Source organism: Gallinula chloropus (assembly GCF_964237585.1).
Source record: "Gallinula chloropus genome assembly, chromosome: 4".
NCBI lineage: Eukaryota > Metazoa > Chordata > Aves > Gruiformes > Rallidae > Gallinula > Gallinula chloropus.
In genome coordinates this window covers 70,525,925-70,545,128 of record NC_140088.1, presented here as the reverse complement: position 1 = coordinate 70,545,128, position 19,204 = coordinate 70,525,925, and the positions used below count along the sequence as shown (strand labels likewise).

At 40.3% G+C, this 19,204-nt stretch overlaps 2 protein-coding genes across 2 annotated transcripts in view; both read left to right on the top strand.

Annotated features, from left to right (window-relative positions):
• Positions 1-1,139: 1,139 nt before the first annotated feature.
• Positions 1,140-12,328, top strand: LOC311191156 (radial spoke head protein 6 homolog A-like; the record flags this gene model as incomplete). Its single annotated transcript, XM_084263255.1, is given in 14 exon segments — positions 1,140-1,164; positions 3,907-4,241; positions 4,296-4,674; positions 4,677-4,759; positions 4,763-4,807; positions 4,809-4,854; positions 4,857-5,001; positions 5,003-5,107; positions 5,109-5,378; positions 5,866-6,097; positions 7,661-8,413; positions 9,942-10,089; positions 10,908-11,025; positions 12,091-12,328. Coding segments are annotated over 14 exon segments (2,922 nt in total).
• Positions 12,329-13,055: 727 nt separating this feature from the next.
• CENPE (centromere protein E) overlaps positions 13,056-19,204 on the top strand; it is a gene marked incomplete at both ends in the record, with an annotated part of 37,752 nt that continues 31,603 nt past the window's right edge. Inside the window, 10 exons of the mRNA XM_084264068.1 lie at positions 13,056-13,111; positions 13,514-13,605; positions 14,399-14,488; positions 14,563-14,681; positions 15,254-15,373; positions 16,327-16,408; positions 16,594-16,661; positions 16,737-16,808; positions 18,303-18,354; positions 19,055-19,142. Coding sequence (XP_084120194.1) covers positions 13,056-13,111; positions 13,514-13,605; positions 14,399-14,488; positions 14,563-14,681; positions 15,254-15,373; positions 16,327-16,408; positions 16,594-16,661; positions 16,737-16,808; positions 18,303-18,354; positions 19,055-19,142 — 839 coding nt within the window. The remainder of the gene's footprint in view (positions 13,112-13,513; positions 13,606-14,398; positions 14,489-14,562; positions 14,682-15,253; positions 15,374-16,326; positions 16,409-16,593; positions 16,662-16,736; positions 16,809-18,302; positions 18,355-19,054; positions 19,143-19,204) is intronic.

Genomic DNA, 19,204 nt, shown 5'->3' with positions numbered 1-19,204 from the left:
CAATAGAGTTCAAGCTCAGGATTATGTATTAAAAGAAGTTTTGAGTCAGAGATACTCTGAGAACTCAAGCTGAGGAAGTTTGTTTTCTAACAGATACAGTATTCACAAACCTGGCAACAAAGCCAACTGCATGCTATTTTAATCTCCATACAAAGAAGAATGTTAACAAGATATGTCTTCAGACTCAAGGGAACCACATCCAAAGTCAAATGGTACATAATTAAACCTGTTTGCTCAGAATTCCACAGCCATGATATTCTTTTGAGTACCAATAGCAAACTAAACCTATTCACCTAATAAGTTTGACATTTGTTTCAAAGCAGTACCTCACAACACCGAATAATATTCATTACATCTCTACCTAAAATATGAATTACCACAAACTGCAAGGAGAGTGGAAATGCAACACAGATATTAAACCTCCTGATTTTTTTCCTGTTATGATTTATTTTCAATCTGTAAATATACCACCTTGCAATTAAGAGGGTTGGGTACTTCTTTGATTCTTTAAAAGATGAAGAATTATTTTTATTTCTATCTATTTTTATTTATATCTGTGCAAAAAGTAATTTTGATGCATTGAACATTAAGGAATCTGCATTATGGGTTTTTCATAACAGACATGAGTTTGAGCCATACACGGCTCACTGAGGCAGAGGAAATTTCACTAGCTCCGCAATACAATTCAGTCCTCTCAAAGTCATGGTCACTTCAGGAAGCAAGCTACTACTTGATTAACAGATGATGTCTAGTCCTAGGTTCTTTAAAAAGAAGTCTGAAGCTCTATTGTGAATTTTTTAATCCCTGGAATTTTTGCTCCTCTTTTTTTTTTTTTAAAGTTATTACTGTAACCTGGAAAACTACTGTTGGGTATGAAGTCTTCACTCTAATTGTTTTGATATTTTTATTTGCTGTACTGGAATTGGTTGGACTACATTTATAGTAGTGATAAAGATTTGGTTTTGTGAGGGGGGGTTTTGGCTTGCTATAATTACAAGGAGTAATAATCAGCATGAAAGTGTCAGTAGAGGAGATGAGGTTTGGTCAATGCCAGTTCATTAGGATAGGTTTTTGTGTGGGTGGTATGTTGAGTTAATCATTGAAGGCTTCGGGTGGCAATTAGTATGCTGTGTGCAGCGATGCTTGTTCATGAGTTTTTGTGGGGTAAGGAGGGCTGTAGGAATAAGTATGACTGTTGGGAGGATGATTTTTAACATTGTAGTAGCTGTAGGTTGTGGAGTTGCTCTGAGCCATGGGTTTGTGTGGTGGGGACTGGTATAGCTAGCCCAGTGCCTGCTTCACAGGCTGAGAATGTTAGTATGAGTACTGGTGTGAGGGTTGATGCTGCTATTTGGTTTTCAACAGGTCAGATTGACAGGGTGATGTACATAGATAATATTATGCTTAATGTAGTTATGTAGTCAATAGTAATGAGAATTAACAAAGGTAACAAGACAGAACCCATACTTTGCAAGTACCTTTCCTCTTAAATTTATTTAGAAGCAGTCAAAGTGAGCAGAAGTATTTAGTTGATAAACACAAAGAAAAATCTAAGGATCATCTTCATATGCTCAGGCACTTTAGTCTTGACCATGGGATGCAGTTTGAATCTTATGCTGTACCAAATCCAGTAAGAATCTACTAATTATGCTTTCCCCCTTAAGTGAGCTGACAGCACATCCAGCAGCCACTAGATGTTCTGGCAAGAACAAGCTTCACACAGAAAGCAATAGCACCTGATTGCTAGTGTATGGGCTGGAATTCAGTGAAAATTGCCTTGCCTGCTACACAGTAAAGAGCAGCTTGACCTCAGCTGTTACAGGTGCTACATATTGGACTGCTGATGAAGGCATTCTTCTAGGAAGAGACACATGGGACCTGAATCTGGGCTTTCCAATTCAATAGTTGTTTGCACAGAAATCAACAGAGCACAGAAGGATTACCACTTGAAATGGGAAGCTCTAGTTAGATTGCCTGTCATTCCCTTACCAGCACAAGCATGTTCAAATTCACCAAACAGAAATGCAACAGATGCCCAGTCCAGTGCAACATTTTATACCACTTTTGGATCTCCACTTGGAAAACAGCAAGAGTATTTTTGTTTCTTTTTTAAAAAGGGGTACTGAATACTAGTCTTCAATCCACAGGAGAAACCATTGCAACTTGGCCACAGCAAAGACAATATAAACCATTAACATATCTCCACTGGAAAGAGAACTGTTCAGTTAATTAGCCATGTTGCTGGCAGTGATCATCAGCATAAGATTCTGCAGCAATACTGCATATCTCCATTTCCTACTTTACTGTATCAAAGAGAGATCATCACAGCACCTTGCTGAAACACCCTTCTGCACTGCAGAACTTTTTGCCCTGGGCCATTGTGCATTTTACATGTGTTCTAATTTATACAATCGCAAAAGCAGAGAGTAACATTATTACAAGATACAGGTGCCCCTAGCTTTCTCTTTGCTGAACAAGACTGAAAAGATAAAGCAGTTGTCCTTTCTCGAGCTTCACAGAACGTCCCGGACAACTTAATTTTATACAATATTTATAGGAGTGAATTACTAAAATCAATTCTCACTCCAAGTATTAAATATAGATATCAAATAAAAGGAATTTACAAGTAATTTACAAGTACTTCACCGCCCCCTGCAGTCCATGTAAATACATTGCAGTCTGCAAATACAGAAAAACGAACTTCTGCACATTCCTCACAAAGAGCAGCAAGTCAATAGTAAACCCACTGCTAGCTGAAACCCAGAAGTCACATTCTTATGATATTGCCTTACTCGTTGGAATCAGAGGAACACAATACTGGAACTTTTTAATTCTTCAAGAAACACTCTAGCTATTTAGAGGATGTGGAAACATGTTTTGTCATTCTTTCAGAATCAACCAGATTCCTCAGTGCTACTTCTGGCATTTAGTTAGTCTTTTGGAACTTGACAGAAGTTTGCAGTGCGCCACCTGAGAATTTTTTTCTGGTTACTTACCATAAGTTTTCAAAATTAACTGCATTCTTTAAATATTGCATTAACTAACCCCTCAATAACAGTTAGGCATTGCATTATTTTAACACAACTTATGGCCTTAATATGGCATTTTGCTGAGATTTGTACATCACTAACTTCTCTACATGGATATTCTAAGACAATATTTTTCGCCCTGCTGGATTGCTAGAGAACACTTGACAGTTATTCTTGGGCCAGCTGCACATACCTGCTAAAATGCAAATTCTTAAAAGGACTTTAAGCCTCACCTGCTCTGTATTTTGTTTCATAACCTTCTTGTTGCATCTAAAGTTTGGGTTTAACTCTACTCAAACAGCAAAAGTTCTGCATGCATTTAATTATGAGTAATTAAAGAGAAAATTTATGTAAGTTTTCCACACATGATGGGGCTCTGGATATTAACATTACTTTGAAGACCTGTTCAAGCACTGAGGTACGTAATCTCTGATGGGACTACAAAAGCATAGAGCACTGTGCTACTATATTCCTACAGAACAAGTATCAAGTACCTAAATTAATAGAAGCTAGTAGGTTCTTCATCTCTAACATGACAGACCTTCACATTTTAGTGTTTGAATTCTGTTGTAAAAAGATACTCACATTATGGCCAGCTGCCTCCTTAACACTGTTAGAAAACAGCTCTCTCGTGGTGCTATCAGAATACCTTCATTCTAACTTAATTTACATCTGATTTGCTTGGATCTGTGAACATAACTTTAAGTGACTATCAGATTTTGCAATATTTTTGTCCTTAAAGAAACAACGTTCATACCTTAGAACAACAGCACGATACATCACCACTAAAACGCAGGCTAAACTACGTTTTCTGTTGCAGGCACTGGAAACAGTTAAGACAAATCAATGTCACATTTCTTTTTAAATCAAAATTAAGCTTTTGCAGATGCGTTCTTGGCTCAGCAGAGATCGGAAAAAGCCTCGTACAACAGGCGTTCGAGACAGAGCACCGACAGCACCTCACAGCGATACAAGCAAACAGGGGGCTTGAAAGCCCCTCCAGAAAAGGCACTAACAGCTCGCGCAGTTCGCTGGGATTTCCCGCCCAGAAAACGCGCCAGGCCCGCCGGGCTGAGGGAAGCGAGCCCTGCAGGGGCGCCCCCGGCCCAACACAGCGAGAGCCCCCTCAGGGAGCCCCTGCGCCTCCCCCCGCCCCTGAGGAACGCTGAAAGCAGCCCCCTCAGAAACCAGGCTTCTCCCGGCCACCTGCTGGTCCTTAGAAAGCGGCGAAGCAAGCGGGACACCGCCCAGCCCGCCGGCTAACAGCGGGCGGCGGGAAGGGCAGCTCCGACGGCCGCACCGCGGCTCTCCCGCGCGCGCCGCGCCTCCCAGCGTCTCAACGGCCTGACGCCGCTCTCTGGGACCCCGGCTGCCCCCCTACCCGAGCTATCCCTTCCCGAACGGGAGCTGCTATACGACAGTAATGCCGAGTCCCGACTAAATACCCGCCGCCGTCCCACCCCTTCCGGCACCGCCCTGCCTGGCGTCCCAAGCAACGGCGGCCGGTTTACCACCGCCGTGCGTGCGGCAGCCGTTGCTACGCGGCGAGCGGAGCCGACAGCGGCTGAGGGGCGGCTCGGTGCCTGTGGCCCAGCCCGCTCCCCCCTGAACCAGGCCACGGCCGAGCCTCCCGAGGAGCCCTCGCCCAGGCTGTCCCGCGGGAAGAGCAGGAGGAGCCAGGCCTCGGGGAGCACTTGTGGCCCGGACACGGCCCCGACCGCCCCAAGCCGTAATCTTCACACCCGGGCAGCCACCTTCTGAGGCCTTCGAGACCTTTATCAACCTCAGCAGTCAGAACGGGGCCCAGCTTTCTATGACTACCAGGGGTAAGGGAAGCGTCTGATCAGCCTCCAGGACAGAGAGAGGGCATTTTTCAGCCACGTGCACCTGACCAAAACCCCTACCAAGCACAAGACCAAAGACCAACTGTTTGCCAGGATCACGCACAGCAACAAGCACCATATCAATCACAGACCCTATTATCAACGGGGAGCAGGACAAGCCTCTTACAAGCTACAGGTGTCAGAAAACATCAGCCAGAGGTACATTCTGGGACAAGGCTCTCATCAGGAGGCAAAAAATGTATCAGTCATATGCACCGGGATTAGACCCTTACCAAGCACAAGAACCAGAAGGTGCCTATCAGGCATATGCAGTAGGCCAAGATCACAGTCAAGCATATGAACATGGTCATGGCCCCTATGAGCCACATGAACCAGGTTACGGTCTCCGCCTTCCAGGATACAGTCCGTATGATGATCAGATGCCAGATCCCAAATCCCGAATGCTGGCAATTCAGAATGCAAAAGCCTATTTACTGAAGAGCAGCACGACATCTGGCTTGAACTTGTAAGTATGAAAAAGGGACGCAATTGAAAGGGGTAGGAAGTATGAGTGGAGAGGAAAGTAGTGTTGGCTAAGAAAGAGAAGGATGCCAGGGGGTGTATATATAATGGAAGAATAAGTTATAAATGCAGTGTTTCATCGCTGTGATACTTGTGTGTATCCAGCATCTTTCAGAATCAAAATTCCTAAGGGAATTAATAGAGTTCAAAGGGAAATTGATTTGATTACGACCAAGTTTAAATTCAGCTTCAGCTCCTAAAGCAAGTGCAATATATACCAAAAAATGGAAGATGGAACTACTCCTAAGTATACTTTAATCAGGCCACTTTCAAGTCTAATTTCCTGTAGTGCTGCAAGATTCCCTTTCATCTAACTATTCCAACGGTTTGTCTAAAGCTCCAGGTGATTTGCTTCTACTTTTGATATTAAAAACCATAATATTCTGACTTTTATATATAGTAGGCCAATAATATTTACATTTATATGGCAGATATGATCATCTTGCTAATATGCTAACAAAGATCCTGGATGAACAGCCCACAAATGCAGTAGACATAATTGAGAATATCAGCAAAGATGTGAAGTGGGCTCGGTTTCAGAAAAAAATGGACACTCTTCGAGATGAACATGAGATTCTTCCAACATTTGAAGCTGCAGAAAAACGTAAAGCTTTGTTCCTCAAGGCAGATGGAGAAGGAGATGAAGAACTGGAAGAAGAGATAGTGAGTTAATATCAGAGAAACATAGATATAAAAGGGAATAGGTGGGACAATGTTGGAAAGGGAAAGGAGGAAGGGAGGAATTTGTGATGTCCTCTGTAGTATTGCCTCTCACAATCATATAAATAATTGTAGCCACATTACCATATGCCCTCTTCATAGTTGAGTAGGTCTCATGTTTGGTTATGAAAAGAAAACCCATCTGGTTACTAAGTTGGGATTTTTTACAGTAGTAAATATCCTGAGCCTTTAAAATCATAGATGTTTAAGAGATGATGAACAGAATGTAAAGTTTCATATCTCCACATGCCAACTCATGTGGTATTCCTTCACCTAAACTGGCCATAATTCTGGACACCAGTTTGAGCATATTGTGCACAGCTGCTATTGTAAAATAGAAAATGGAGAATTTTGTGATCCTTCCAGCTCCACCTGTGGTAGCAGTCTGTCCTTCTCCAACTACAAAAAAAAATAGCAAGAACTACTAGAATTGAAAATCCACTTACTAAAACAAGGGATTTTTTTCAGTATTCAGTTGTTTATATGCAGAAGCATTTGTAACCAATGAAAAATTACAAGAATTCTTATAATAACTAACAGAAACGAATCAACAAGAAGTTAATTTTCTTACAAAGTTACCAGTTTACATTCAAATTATTTGTCATTGTGGAATACAGAAACTAACAACAGAAGTTATAGTCTTTCTGCTTTTCCATAGCCTATCACTTCTTTTATAGTAACAGTATAAGATTGTAAAAATGGATAAAAGTAGGGTATTTCAGAACATAATTTAAAATTCTTCATACTCCTGTCTATGTTGTTTCAGTATAAAAAGTCTGGAAAGGCCAAAGAATTCAATATGACGCTAGCACTATTCACTCCAAATTCCTTCCCCTGCCATGTACAGCCTTTAATATCTTTGTCTGTGTGATATAATCCCCTACCCCCTGAAATGAGAGAAGGGTGATAAAGCGAATAGAAGTACTTAATGAAACTTTCATTACCAGTACTGAAGGTCTCCTTCCACTGAAGACCGCAGGAGCAGGGGCCAGTATTTTTTTTTAAAGCAGGTAGCTTTATGCGGTTTTGTTCAAAAGAACAAAACACACTCCAGAGAAATATTGTTGCTTTGGTATCTAAATATATAAAATACGTTGTATATTTTCCCCAAATGCATCTCCCACAAACACAAGGAAACACAGTGATACCATTTGTGCAAGGCTTCTTACACAGCTGAGATGCCCTAGCACTGGAGCTCTTCGTAGATCTTGTGTAAGAATTTTGACTTTCTTAATTTTGCAGTAATTGAAAGTGAGTTTGAATTTTTAAATCCTATATTCCAAAAGCTGCAGTTCACCTGTGTCCTATTCTTTACCCATAAAAAGGTATTTTATTTTTTTCTAAATTATAGTTGAAGATGTAGTGAACAAAAGTCTGCAAAGCATTTTGAGAGAATGAGTGGCACTATGAGGAAGTGAAGTATAGTGTTCAGTGGATGACATGTTTAATTTTTCAAATAGGTAATTATACTGCTTTTCAACTCTAACTCCAGATCTTCTTTCTTAGGGAGAGTCCCCTCTACCTAATGTGATGGAAACAGCCTTTTATTTTGAACAAGCTGGAATTGGCTTGAGCAAAGATGAATCCTATCACATATTCCTTGCCCTTAAAAAATTAATTAGTGTTCAGCCAATCCAGACCTGTCGCTTCTGGGGCAAAATCTTGGGCCTGGAGATGAACTATATTATAGCTGAAGCACAGTGCCATCAGGAGGAAGAGGAGGAGGAAACAGAAGAGGAAGTTATTGAGGAAGGAGAGAAAGGGATGGATGAAGTCCAAGATGAAGATGAGGAGAAAGAAAAAGAAGATGAACCACCAAAGTCCACCTATAAGCCCCCACCTGTCATCCCAAAAGAAGAAAATGGGACTGGGGCTAATAAATATGTCTACTTTGTCTGTAATGAGCCAGGTAAGCCATGGGTGAAGTTGCCTTCAGTGACTCCAGCCCAGATTGTGTGTGCCAGGAAAATCAAGAAGTTCTTCACTGGTAGGCTGGATGCTCCTGTGGTGAGCTTTCCTCCATTCCCTGGAAATGAGGCCAACTACCTGCGTGCGCAGATAGCTCGGATCTCAGCAGGAACCCAGATCTCTCCCATTGGATTCTACCAGTTCGCAGAGGAAGAAGGAGACGACGAGGAGGAAGGGGGAGTAGGAAGAGAAACATATGAAGAAAACCCTGATTTTCAGCCTCTTTCTGTGGCTGAAATGGTGGATTCTCTCTCCACATGGGTACACCATACCCAGAGTATTCTAAAGCAGGTATGTTCTGGCATAGCTCACATGGACCTTGGATACCATTCACACTGCAGTACTTGTAGGGTTTCAGGATGTAAATGAAACTTCTCATGTGCACATTTGAACTATTCACCAGCAACAGTATTGGACTGAAATACTTTTCTACAGGAAATAAGTTTGATATAGTAGATATATAAATGTCACACTTATTTACATAGAACATATATTTTATATATCTATATATTTAGGAACCTCCTAGGTTTAGGGCTTATTTCAGTAGTGTTTTCTTGAGATTGAAACCTGTCTGTAGATAACAATATGGAGTTAGGCCTTAACAGATAAAACTAATTTCTGGTAATCATTTATATTAGGGGTTTTTTTTGTAAGTCCTTATTTGACAAAAATGTTTTACATTCTCTTTTCTTGAGTAGGATGCTAAAATGCAGGTAGCTTGTGATTCTATGCTAAATGGAACTTATTTGATGTTTTGTTCTTTCTGCACAAAAAATAATGTGTATTTTCTTTCCTTCTTTCAACACCGAGGTTAAAATAATATTCCATTTCCCAAGGGTTAATAATTAAATCCAGGGCATAGTGAGATAGCAGCCAACAATTTGCAGTCCGTATATTACTATATTGGCTTTCAGGTCACCCCAGAATTGCTACCTGTATCCTCACCCACACCCCCACCTCCACCCACCCCACCCCCAACTACTTTTAAGAGCATAGATGATTTTAAATCTCTATAAAACAGTATTATTTAAGCCAATTTATTCCTGTATATAGTGCATTTGGCTTCTTCCCAACTTCATTAAATTAATTCAGATATTATTTGCATGCTATTACAAACTTTTAAGACTCATGTATTTTTTCTTTTATAAGGGAATGTTTTTGTCCACAGTTAGTTTGCTTCTAGTTTGTTTTTTGTTGCTTACTTTCTTCTTTTCTTGCAAATTAAAAGGCTTAAAACCAAAATATTGAAAATAAAATTGTAGCATAAAATATTTTGTGTTATCAGGCTAGTGCTGGAAAGCGGTATTATTAATTTGATGATCATTGCTGTATGACTTTCTGGCCAGTCTATGAATTCAAGAATGTTTGTGTAAAATAATAGGTAGGAAAGAATGTTTAAAATTATTACCAGCAATAGTTGTAAAAATGAAATCTATATGCATTAGAATCTTAAGAAGATTATGTTATGTTCCTCTGACTGGTAGCTAAATAACAAGGCCGACTTTAAAAGGAAGGGGAAAAGCCTGCAAGTTAAGCCTCTTAATCTGCAATGACTAGTAATCTAGCAAGGATATAAACCAAACTGGAGAAGAGTACCAAACAACAGAAAGCTGAAAACAGAGGTATAAGGTTATTCTGAAATAGTAAGCAGGGTTGAGGGAGTAATGAGTGATATATGGAACACCAATTATGGAATATCTAAGTTTCTTGCCCCAGCCCCCTGCCCACTCAACTTGTCAACTTGTGCCTGCACCAATTGTTCTGTCTTGCATTCTTTCAGTGATTATTACACTTAGTATTTCTCCTATATCAATTACAGGGTCGCTGCGTTTGGCTCAATCCTGTTCAAAAATCAGAGGAAGAAGAAGAAGAAGAAGAAAACGAAGACGAAGACAAAGCAGAGACACCAGATGAGGAACAGCAAGAAATAGGACCTCCTCTTCTCACTCCAGTCTCTGAAGATGAAGGTATCCTTCATGGAATATGAAGTTTTTGATAAAGAACCACTAGGAACATTGGCACTTAGGTAGTTAATACTTGAAGTTATAGGTCTCTGACACTTCATGGAGCAATACAGTTTGCCCCTGTAGGGTAAGCATGTTCTTTTATAAAATTTATCAAAGCCAAAATAATTAATTAATAATTAATAATAATTAATAGTATTGACATTAAAACTGAAATAGTTGGGTTTTCTAGTTAACAATCCTGTTGAGAATAAAGGGAAAAAATGCCTCAGAGTTGTCAGGTTACTGTAAATTCAAGACAGCTCACTACATTAAATACATTCAGCAATTTTTCCATCATCTTTTTAGACCAAAAATAAGTGTGTGTGCACATGTGAGTAAATAAATATATATATGCACACATGTAGATATACGAATAAGAATTCAGAACCTGTAGCATATTACTGCTGAAAATCACAAGAAAATGGGAACCTGCATATTAGACTGCATCAATAGTAAATAATTCTCCTACTTTCCATTCTTTGACCAAGGTGAAATATAACTATATAATTTATCCATAAGAAAAGAAACAGTAGTGAGTAGTACTGAATTTCAGGAGCATGGTCTTTCCAGTATGTGGCTCTACTAGCATTCCTGTGCTACCTACCCATAGATCCAAACAACCTGTTTGGATACAGCGCCTGCATTTATTGTTTCGGACTTGCAGCTCCTCTAACATGCAACTTAATATAACCATCACTTGAATTTTGTGAAAGTCATGCAGCTCAGTCAGGGTCTTATAAGTCACTTCACTCATAGATTGTGTGTTTGGCTGCCTCCAGGAATTCAAAACATCCCTGCGTGGACAGCTCAGCCTTCTACAAACCTGATCCCGCAATACGCTGTTGCAATCCTCCAGTCTAACCGATGGCCTGGAGCATATGCTTTTGCATCTGGCACGTGAGTAGCTAATTCACATGGTTACAACACAAATAGATACCCGCCTAATGAAGTCAAAATTGCTTTATTATAAATTTATTGACTGAAATTCAACTATTAAACTGTTCAACTATTGAGTGGACTGCTGGCCACTACATGTGTACAGCAACGCTAAATATGTATTTAAGACTGAAATTTAATAATCATTTGAAAGGCTAATACAAAGTTAATGGATGTAACTGTCCAGTTAATACTTGGGCACAGTCCTGATTTAAAACCTGTATTCTTGAGCCAATAGTACTTTTTACAAAACCAGCTGCATGCTGTGGTTCTAACATGCGTGTGTTTTCTCTACACACGGTGACAGAGTCAAAGTAACAGACTCAACTCGGATCAATGTGATCAATGTTGAGCTCATTTATTCAAACACACACAGAGCTTATATATATATTTCTATATCAGTACACGAGTTACGTTACATTGCTATTGGTTATATGCTCTGTTCACGTGCCTTACACGCGCCTCACTATTGCTAACAATTGGTTAAAGCTACACAGTCACGTTAGTCCTCGTAAGGCAGCTGTTAACATTCTTGCAGTTTCTTCTCTGGTTCTCACAGGCTTCTGCTCTCCATTACTACATGCTGATTGTGCCTTGACATGTCTTCTGTTAGCCTCTAGGCCTGATTATATGGGGGTCAAGCCATGCAGCTATAAATATGGGTGAGGCACATGCCCACTTCTCTCAAGATACATTGCTACACACACGGTACAGTCATTACCTCTATGTGCTTTCAAATGGCATGGAGTCGGTCTCTGAAATGGCCCTTTGTTACCAATGTGAGGTTGGAATGGTCTTGCAGTATAGTGCAGTGACAGAGTATAGCCTTCATCATTTTAGCATTTGTAGGTTTTTAAGTGGAAGATATATTAGCAGTTAACAAGAGATGCCATCTTTCTACTACTTCTGTTCTAGGATATCTGCTCCACAGTGACTTCTTACACAGCCGATTAAGGAAGCCTGACAATATTTCCACTGATATTTGGCTGGGAGGAGAATGTGTGATCTTTTGCTTCTCTTTCTCAGGAAATTTGACAACATCTACTTTGGCTGGGGTCATAAATACAGTCCAGAGAACCACACTCCCGCACAGCCTCCGCCAGTGCAAGCAGAATACCCCAGTGGGCCAGAAATCACTGAGACAAGAGACCCCACTCTGGAAGAGGAACTGGCTTTCAAGGCTGCAAAAGAAGCAGCCTTAGCTGCAGATGAGGAAGAGGAAGCTGAAGATGTTGAGGATAATGAAGAGGAGGATGATGATTAAAATACGTGGAGGGGAGCCATTTTTATTTGAAAAGTTTAAACATTTTCATAATTAGTCATCAATCAGTTGACCTTAAAATAAATGCAATTACAGCATGTCTTCTTTTTGATTTCTGTAGCCTACTTTCCCCTCCTGGCCTGCCCCCCAAGCCCACCCATGCATTGCTTTCACCAGGAGACAGCACAACAAGACTGCCTTTCATTAGACGAGGAGGCCACTGTTTCCTGTAGCACCGCTCTGACCGGCCTATGTACCCACCCACCCTGCCTCCCCACACCGTTGCTTTTCTAACCCGCACTTCAATGCCTATAGAAATGTTACTTGACAAAAAACCCCAGCCCCTAACTGCACAGCACCGTCATGTCTAGGTGTGACCGCACACTACTTAAACCCACTTCCTGTCCCAGTTGGCCGTGACAGGGCACAACTTTTACGTCAGCGCCACCTCAGGACTCTCGACAGACAGGGGTGTGCGATGGGCCACCTCGCGCTGTTTAGCCACCTTGGCCTCACGCCTCTTTCTCTGGCCTCCCCCATCAGCTTTTGGCGAATGGTACGCTCCGCCCTGGCGTCTGCCCTGCGCGGGCCAATAGGAAGCGGCCTCGGGAGAAGTTGAAATTCTGGTGGCGGTTAGGGCATTGCCGTGGTCGCCTGGCGGCGGGAGGGGAAGGCGGTCTCTGTAGCGGGTAGTGTGTGCCCGGCGGCGCGGTGCCCAGAGGCCGCGGGGATGGCGGAGGAGGGGGCTGTGACGGTCTGCGTACGTGTGCGGCCGCTCATCGATAGGTGAGGCTCTGCGCCGGCGGGAGGGCTGTGTCTGGGGCCCCCCGTCCTGAGGCTAGGCTTCGGTGCCGCCCGAGGCCTCGGGATCCTTCGGCTTCCCGGGGCGTTGCTGTGCCCTCTCGCCTTCAGATGGGCCCCGCTGCCGCCCTGCGAAGGGGGGGAGGCGGGGACAAATATGTGGTGTCCGTCCCGGTGAAGGAGGGAGAGCGCTGTAGCAAGCAGGGCTGGCGGGAGCCTGGGCGAGAGAGGCGCTCGCGGTAAGGCGGGGGAGCTGCGTGGCAGGAGCGGAGTCCTAGCCTAGTAATGCTAACGGGGTACCTCTGGTAGCATCTCATTGACCTCGTGATGTTAGCAGTGCAGTATCTCATTAACCTCGTGATGTTAACAGAGTATCTCTTATTTTAGGGAAAATGCTCTAGAAGATAAAGTGTCAGTCCACTGGAAAAGTGAAAACAATACTATTTCTGAAGTGAACGGTACAAAAGTGTTCAGTTATGGTAAGAATCTGGAAGCTGTTACTTCGTTTTGATGCTTGTGTGGACCTTTGTTACTGCACTGCTGGGACATACGCTAATTTAAATGACCTTGGCTTTTGCAAGTCCATGAACTTTTGGTTCAACTCCCTGATTTTGAAGGACTGGCACTGGGGCCGTAGGATTTCTGGCTTGGTCAACACTATGAATGTGCTTTTCAAGTCAGCTTCCTGATGGATGTTTCTTGTTCTTCTGGTTTGTGCTGTAGAGTGAGTTTGGATTATATGGATTATTTTCATATGAATTCTGGTTATAAATGGACCAGACTAGAGCTGGTCCAGAGCATTTAGGTGTGGAGGAGCCTGGTGTGGATGTTTCATTCACTTATCTGCCTCACTTTGAGTCTCTTCCTGTTGATCCACTCATAAATATGAACATTATCAATACAAAGACATTTTTCTCCACACTAGGTTCTTCAAACATCCTTCAAACTAGGAGCTTAATAGGTAGTCTGTCTTGTTGGGTTTACAATCTTTATAGATAAACTCGCCGTTATTTGTCTTAGGCTGTGTCCATCATTCCAGTGTTTTTGTTTGTCGGTTGGTTTGGGTTTTTTTACTTTTCTGGTCACTGTATCTTTTTCTATTGTGGGTTTCTTAATTTTAAAAAAACCCTGCCTTAGTATCAAAATAACTTTGTTTGATTTATCCTATAAACAATCCAATGCCTGTTTATAGGATTTGAATTCAGCAATGACAGCTTGTTTTTGACTTCCAATACAATGGATTTAGATACTCTATTTTAATTTCTTTTTAAGATCGTGTCTTTCACTCAAGTAACAACACTCAGCAGTTATATGAAGGTGTAGCTGTTCCAATTATACAGTCAGCTGTGCAAGGTTATAATGGTAAGTTTTAAAATTGTTTAAATCCCGCTTGTGATGCGTTTCATAAGTACTTAGTAAAACTTCCATCTTTCTAGGCACAATTTTTGCTTATGGACAGACTGCTTCAGGGAAGACATACACCATGTTGGGGAACGAAGATGCTGTGGGCATTATCCCTAAGGCAATCCAACACGTTTTCAAAATTATTTGTGAGGTGAGTGATTCCATTAAATTGAGTGACTGAAAGGACTAGTAATATTTGTGATTTTTGTGGAAACAATAATTCTATGACAAGGAGCTTATGAGGGAAATATATATTATATTGCAGTTGCTTTGCTAACCTTACAGGATGAGATGCCCCCTCACTGGCAGGGCAGTATGAAAGCCTTTGAAGTCCTTGACTTAGTTGTTGCTAGACAATGTTTACATTAAAACATCCCAGTGTTATCAACATTGTTGTCATCCTAAAGCCAAAACACAGTTGCTAGGAAGAGAATTAACTCTATCCCAACTGAAACCAGGACAGGCAATTATCTTGCTTTTAAAGCTGGCTACGAGATACACCGTTAATGCAGCTAGGAAAAGTTGGGATAGAGGAAAAAATATTCTGTATTTTTAGGTGCTAATGTGCAAAGAGGATGGGGGAAAAGTAATCTGTGAAATCATATCCAAGCATATGCCTTTGAGTTATAATGTTCTCGTTAAAAGTCTCCATTGATTAGTCTGATTTGTTTAGTTTGTATTTGTTTTGTTGTTTAGCATTTTCTTTAATTCTCTAAACATTAGATTCCAGATAGAGAATTCTTGCTGAGAGTTTCTTACATGGAAATCTACAATGAAACCATTACAGACTTGCTTTGTGATACCAGAAAAAAGAAGCCTTTGGGAATTCGTGAGGATGTTAATGTAGGTGGATGTTATGTAGTGTAAATACTGTGCCTTCTTGGAGTAAAAGAAATAGTTTAAAATTTGAAAAAGCAATCTTCAGAGTTACCTGGTTGAAAGCTTTTCTCTGACACACTGTATAATTGTTATCTTCAGAATTAGCAAAAAGACACTTGATGTAGTAGAATAACTGTGACGTTACACTTGCTGTTGCTGGTTTATCTTTATAAATATAGGCTTGTTCCCTTAAGTTTTCCAGGATAGTATATTTTATTTTGGAGTGAATACTTGTGAGTGGTCTAGCTAATAACATTTCTACAAATATTATGTTAAGCCTCTAGTTCAATATGTTAGAGGTCTTCAATAGATATACAGAGATACATATCGTCTACAGAATAATATACTTTTCTTTCACTGTAAACATAGAATAACCATCAGGCTAGAACTCTTCAGTAGGATGATCTGTAGGGAAAATAAATCTGTGTTAATGCCTTCTATGGTTTCCTTAAGTTTTGTAGCAAATAATTAAAATTGGTTGTTTTGTGAGGGTGGGTTTTTTGTTTGTCTAAATGATTAATGCTTTTGGAACTTGGGAAGAAGAACTCATCAGTTGCATAATTATGGCATTATAACAGTTACTGGGAAATATTCTCCCGGATTTCCTCAGAAATGGTCCAGAAGAGTATTTCCCTTACCAGTTTTATTTTTAAAAAGGTTTCTAGATCTGTGTTTGATTCCTGTGCCTTTAGGCTACAGTTCTGATAAAGGTCTAAACTTTCCCCATTCCCTGTGTTCAGAATAAAAAGATATTCAACCGATGCTCCTTTTTAAGAAGGAAACAAACCAGAATAAATACTGTAATTATTACAGTTAAAATTTATGATAGTTATTACAGTATTAATTAACATAATTGTTAATGTACTGAAGTGAGTTTTTAGACTTCGGTAAAACTTTCTACTGTTTTTGCTCTTAAGAGGAATACGTATGTAGAAGATCTGATTGAAGAGGTGGTGGTTTCCCCAAACCAAGTTATGGAATGGATCAGAAAAGGAGAAAGTAAGTTGTTTATTCAGTGACAGCTGCTGTCGTAGAAGAGCACTGATGTATCATATCTAGAATCATGATGTATCTCTTCATGTATTCTATTTAGAAATTAATGTTTTTCAGATTGCTTGTATCTGAGATAATGGACAAAAAGTACAATTTTAAAGCAGAAATGTTCCAATATTGCTTTTTGACAGGAAATCGCCATTATGGAGAAACAAAACTGAATGAACACAGTAGCCGTTCTCACACTATCTTCAGAATGGTAAAAACTGCTTCACTATTAGGAGGGCTTTTAATGTTTGCAAAGTGACAAACACTTTATTGCACCCTCTTCTAGATCATTGAAAGCAGAGAACGAAGTGACCCTGCAAATGCAAACTGTGATGGAGCAGTGATGGTATCCCACTTGGTAAGTTGTACTCCAAGAAGTTATTTAATAAGCATTTCAGAGAGTTTGCTATTACTACTTGTTTGAAAGAAGAATGCTTACAAGGATGTTCTATTTTTAACTTCAGTCAGACACTTCTTAAACAGAAATCATCTTTCTGGTCATCTGTATAGTGGGAGACTCCTGGGGTGTTACCTGGAACGTATCTTCCCATCAGAGGGAATTCTGACATGAGATTAATTCCTAGGCAATTAATTCATGCTGAATTTGAGTGTAATGGGCTGTTGCCAGAGTGCTCCTGTGTTCTGTTAAACACAGCTTCCTTCCCCAGCTGACAAGTTTGTTTCCTACACGTGGTTCCTGACCACTGATAAGCCAGTGAAATGATTTCTGAAGTGGGTAACTTTAAGGCTTCTCTGATGCTTAAATTTAGCTGTTAAATTAACATGTGGCCTACAGCTGCAGTGGTCAGATTTTTTTTTTTTTTTTCAAAACCAATGCCACTTAATACTACTTTGGTAGACTACTAGTACATAAGTATCTTAAGCAAGGGGAATACACTGCTGATCTCTAGGACAGTGTTTTGGTTTTGGAATTCCTCTCTATGCAGTTTTCCCTTGATTCTTGGAAAACAATGTAAACCAACTGGAGGAATGAAATCAATGTGAAAACGTTCAAGCTTGCTAAAGTCTCCCTGATCACTTTAATTGAGAATTGGGAGTAGTACTAAATGAGTCACATTGTGGAAAGAACTTTCTGGTTTGTCTTCGTGTGGAAGTTCTGGGATCTGAATGTAAACACTGCTTGTGCAGTATCTGAGCAAACTGCTGCCCGCTTCTTTCTCACTGCAGCTTATGGGACCCTTCTTATACCATGCTCTGCCCTGCTCTCTGGCTTTACAGTAATCTCTATTAACAGGGGGGACAGTGAGTTTTATGTTCTGTTGTTGCTTGATGAAGTTAGTATAGGACTTTACCCTTCTGAAATAAATCAGTTAGGGCTACTTGTACAGGCAGATCATTATGGGATGCCACAACGTTCTGGGTGACTTTGAATTAGATAGATGGAGACCCTGACTCAGGCATTTAAGTTCTTTTGTTCCTTATCCCTACACTGGCAGGTGGATACATGCAGCTGATTCAGGACAGGGTGCTAGATAATCTCATCAAGGCTTTCTTTTTCCATGAGAGATTGAACCAGATGACTTGTGATTCTATGAAGCTTCCTACAATTTTAATATATATTGAGAAAATATATATTTTGGTTACTAAGGTTTGAAATACTGTTCAGAGTTGTATTAGAGTTCACACAAATGTATGCCATGACCTTATGAACCTTGAAAGATGGTTGATATGTGTATAGAAGCTATGGATTACTCCCACTAATGACAGACTTCTTGTTATTTTTCTAAGTAACTTTAGTTTATGAAATTCTTAACAGATTTAGAATTGAGTGAAGAGGTTCTAAAACTAAATTGCCTCAGAACTAACCTATGAAATATTAATGAATTTGCAGAACTTGGTAGATCTGGCAGGCAGTGAGAGAGCTAGTCAAACAGGATCTGAAGGTGAGTATTGAATGGGCCTCTCCTGATTAATTTCCTTTCTGTCATTCTCTCAAAGGTCAATGTACAGAAGTAGTTAACTGATCTATTGTGTTACTTACTGTTTATAAATAACTTCTTTTCCCATTGATAAGGTAGGGTCTATTCAAGGAAAATTTCAGGAAAATACTGAAAGTACTGTAAAGTACCAACAACTAGGTGGTAATACAGTTTGTCTAGAGTAGCAGGTCCAGCAACTGTCACGCACTGAACTAATAGAATGGAGATTGGTGTGTAGTAAAGAAATCATTACAGGCTTGTGGGGACTTGTACACAAAGGTGAAGAGTAAATAGATGGGTCACTCTTTAGCTAAGAAGCTCAGTTGTTAACAATGACAGCATTAAAGTTGGGTTGGTATACTTGAAATGTAGATATGGGCATTTGTGAAATATAAATGGGAAAGAAGATTGAAGTTCTTATGGCCCTGGCTACATACTATGGATGGATTATTAATACTTATTTGTGATGGATTGCTATCTTATTTTTACTATTATAAAGGTCTTGGTACTACCTGCTGATGGGTCATAGTGCATTGTGGCAATTGTAACTCTTGAGTAATTCCTCTGAGCATAATGCAGCACAAAAGCTTGGCAGGTTAAAAATGTATCTTATGGTTTTTAAAATTATTTTTTAAAATCTAAAACATTATTGTGTGATGCCTAGGTGTCAGACTGAAAGAAGGCTGCAATATAAACCGGAGCTTGTTCGTTCTTGCTCAAGTTATCAAAAAACTTTGTGATGACCCCTCTGGGTAAGACTTTGTGTTTGCATGCCTGTTTGAAGAAAAGTAATTAATGACCTAAGCAGTTAAAA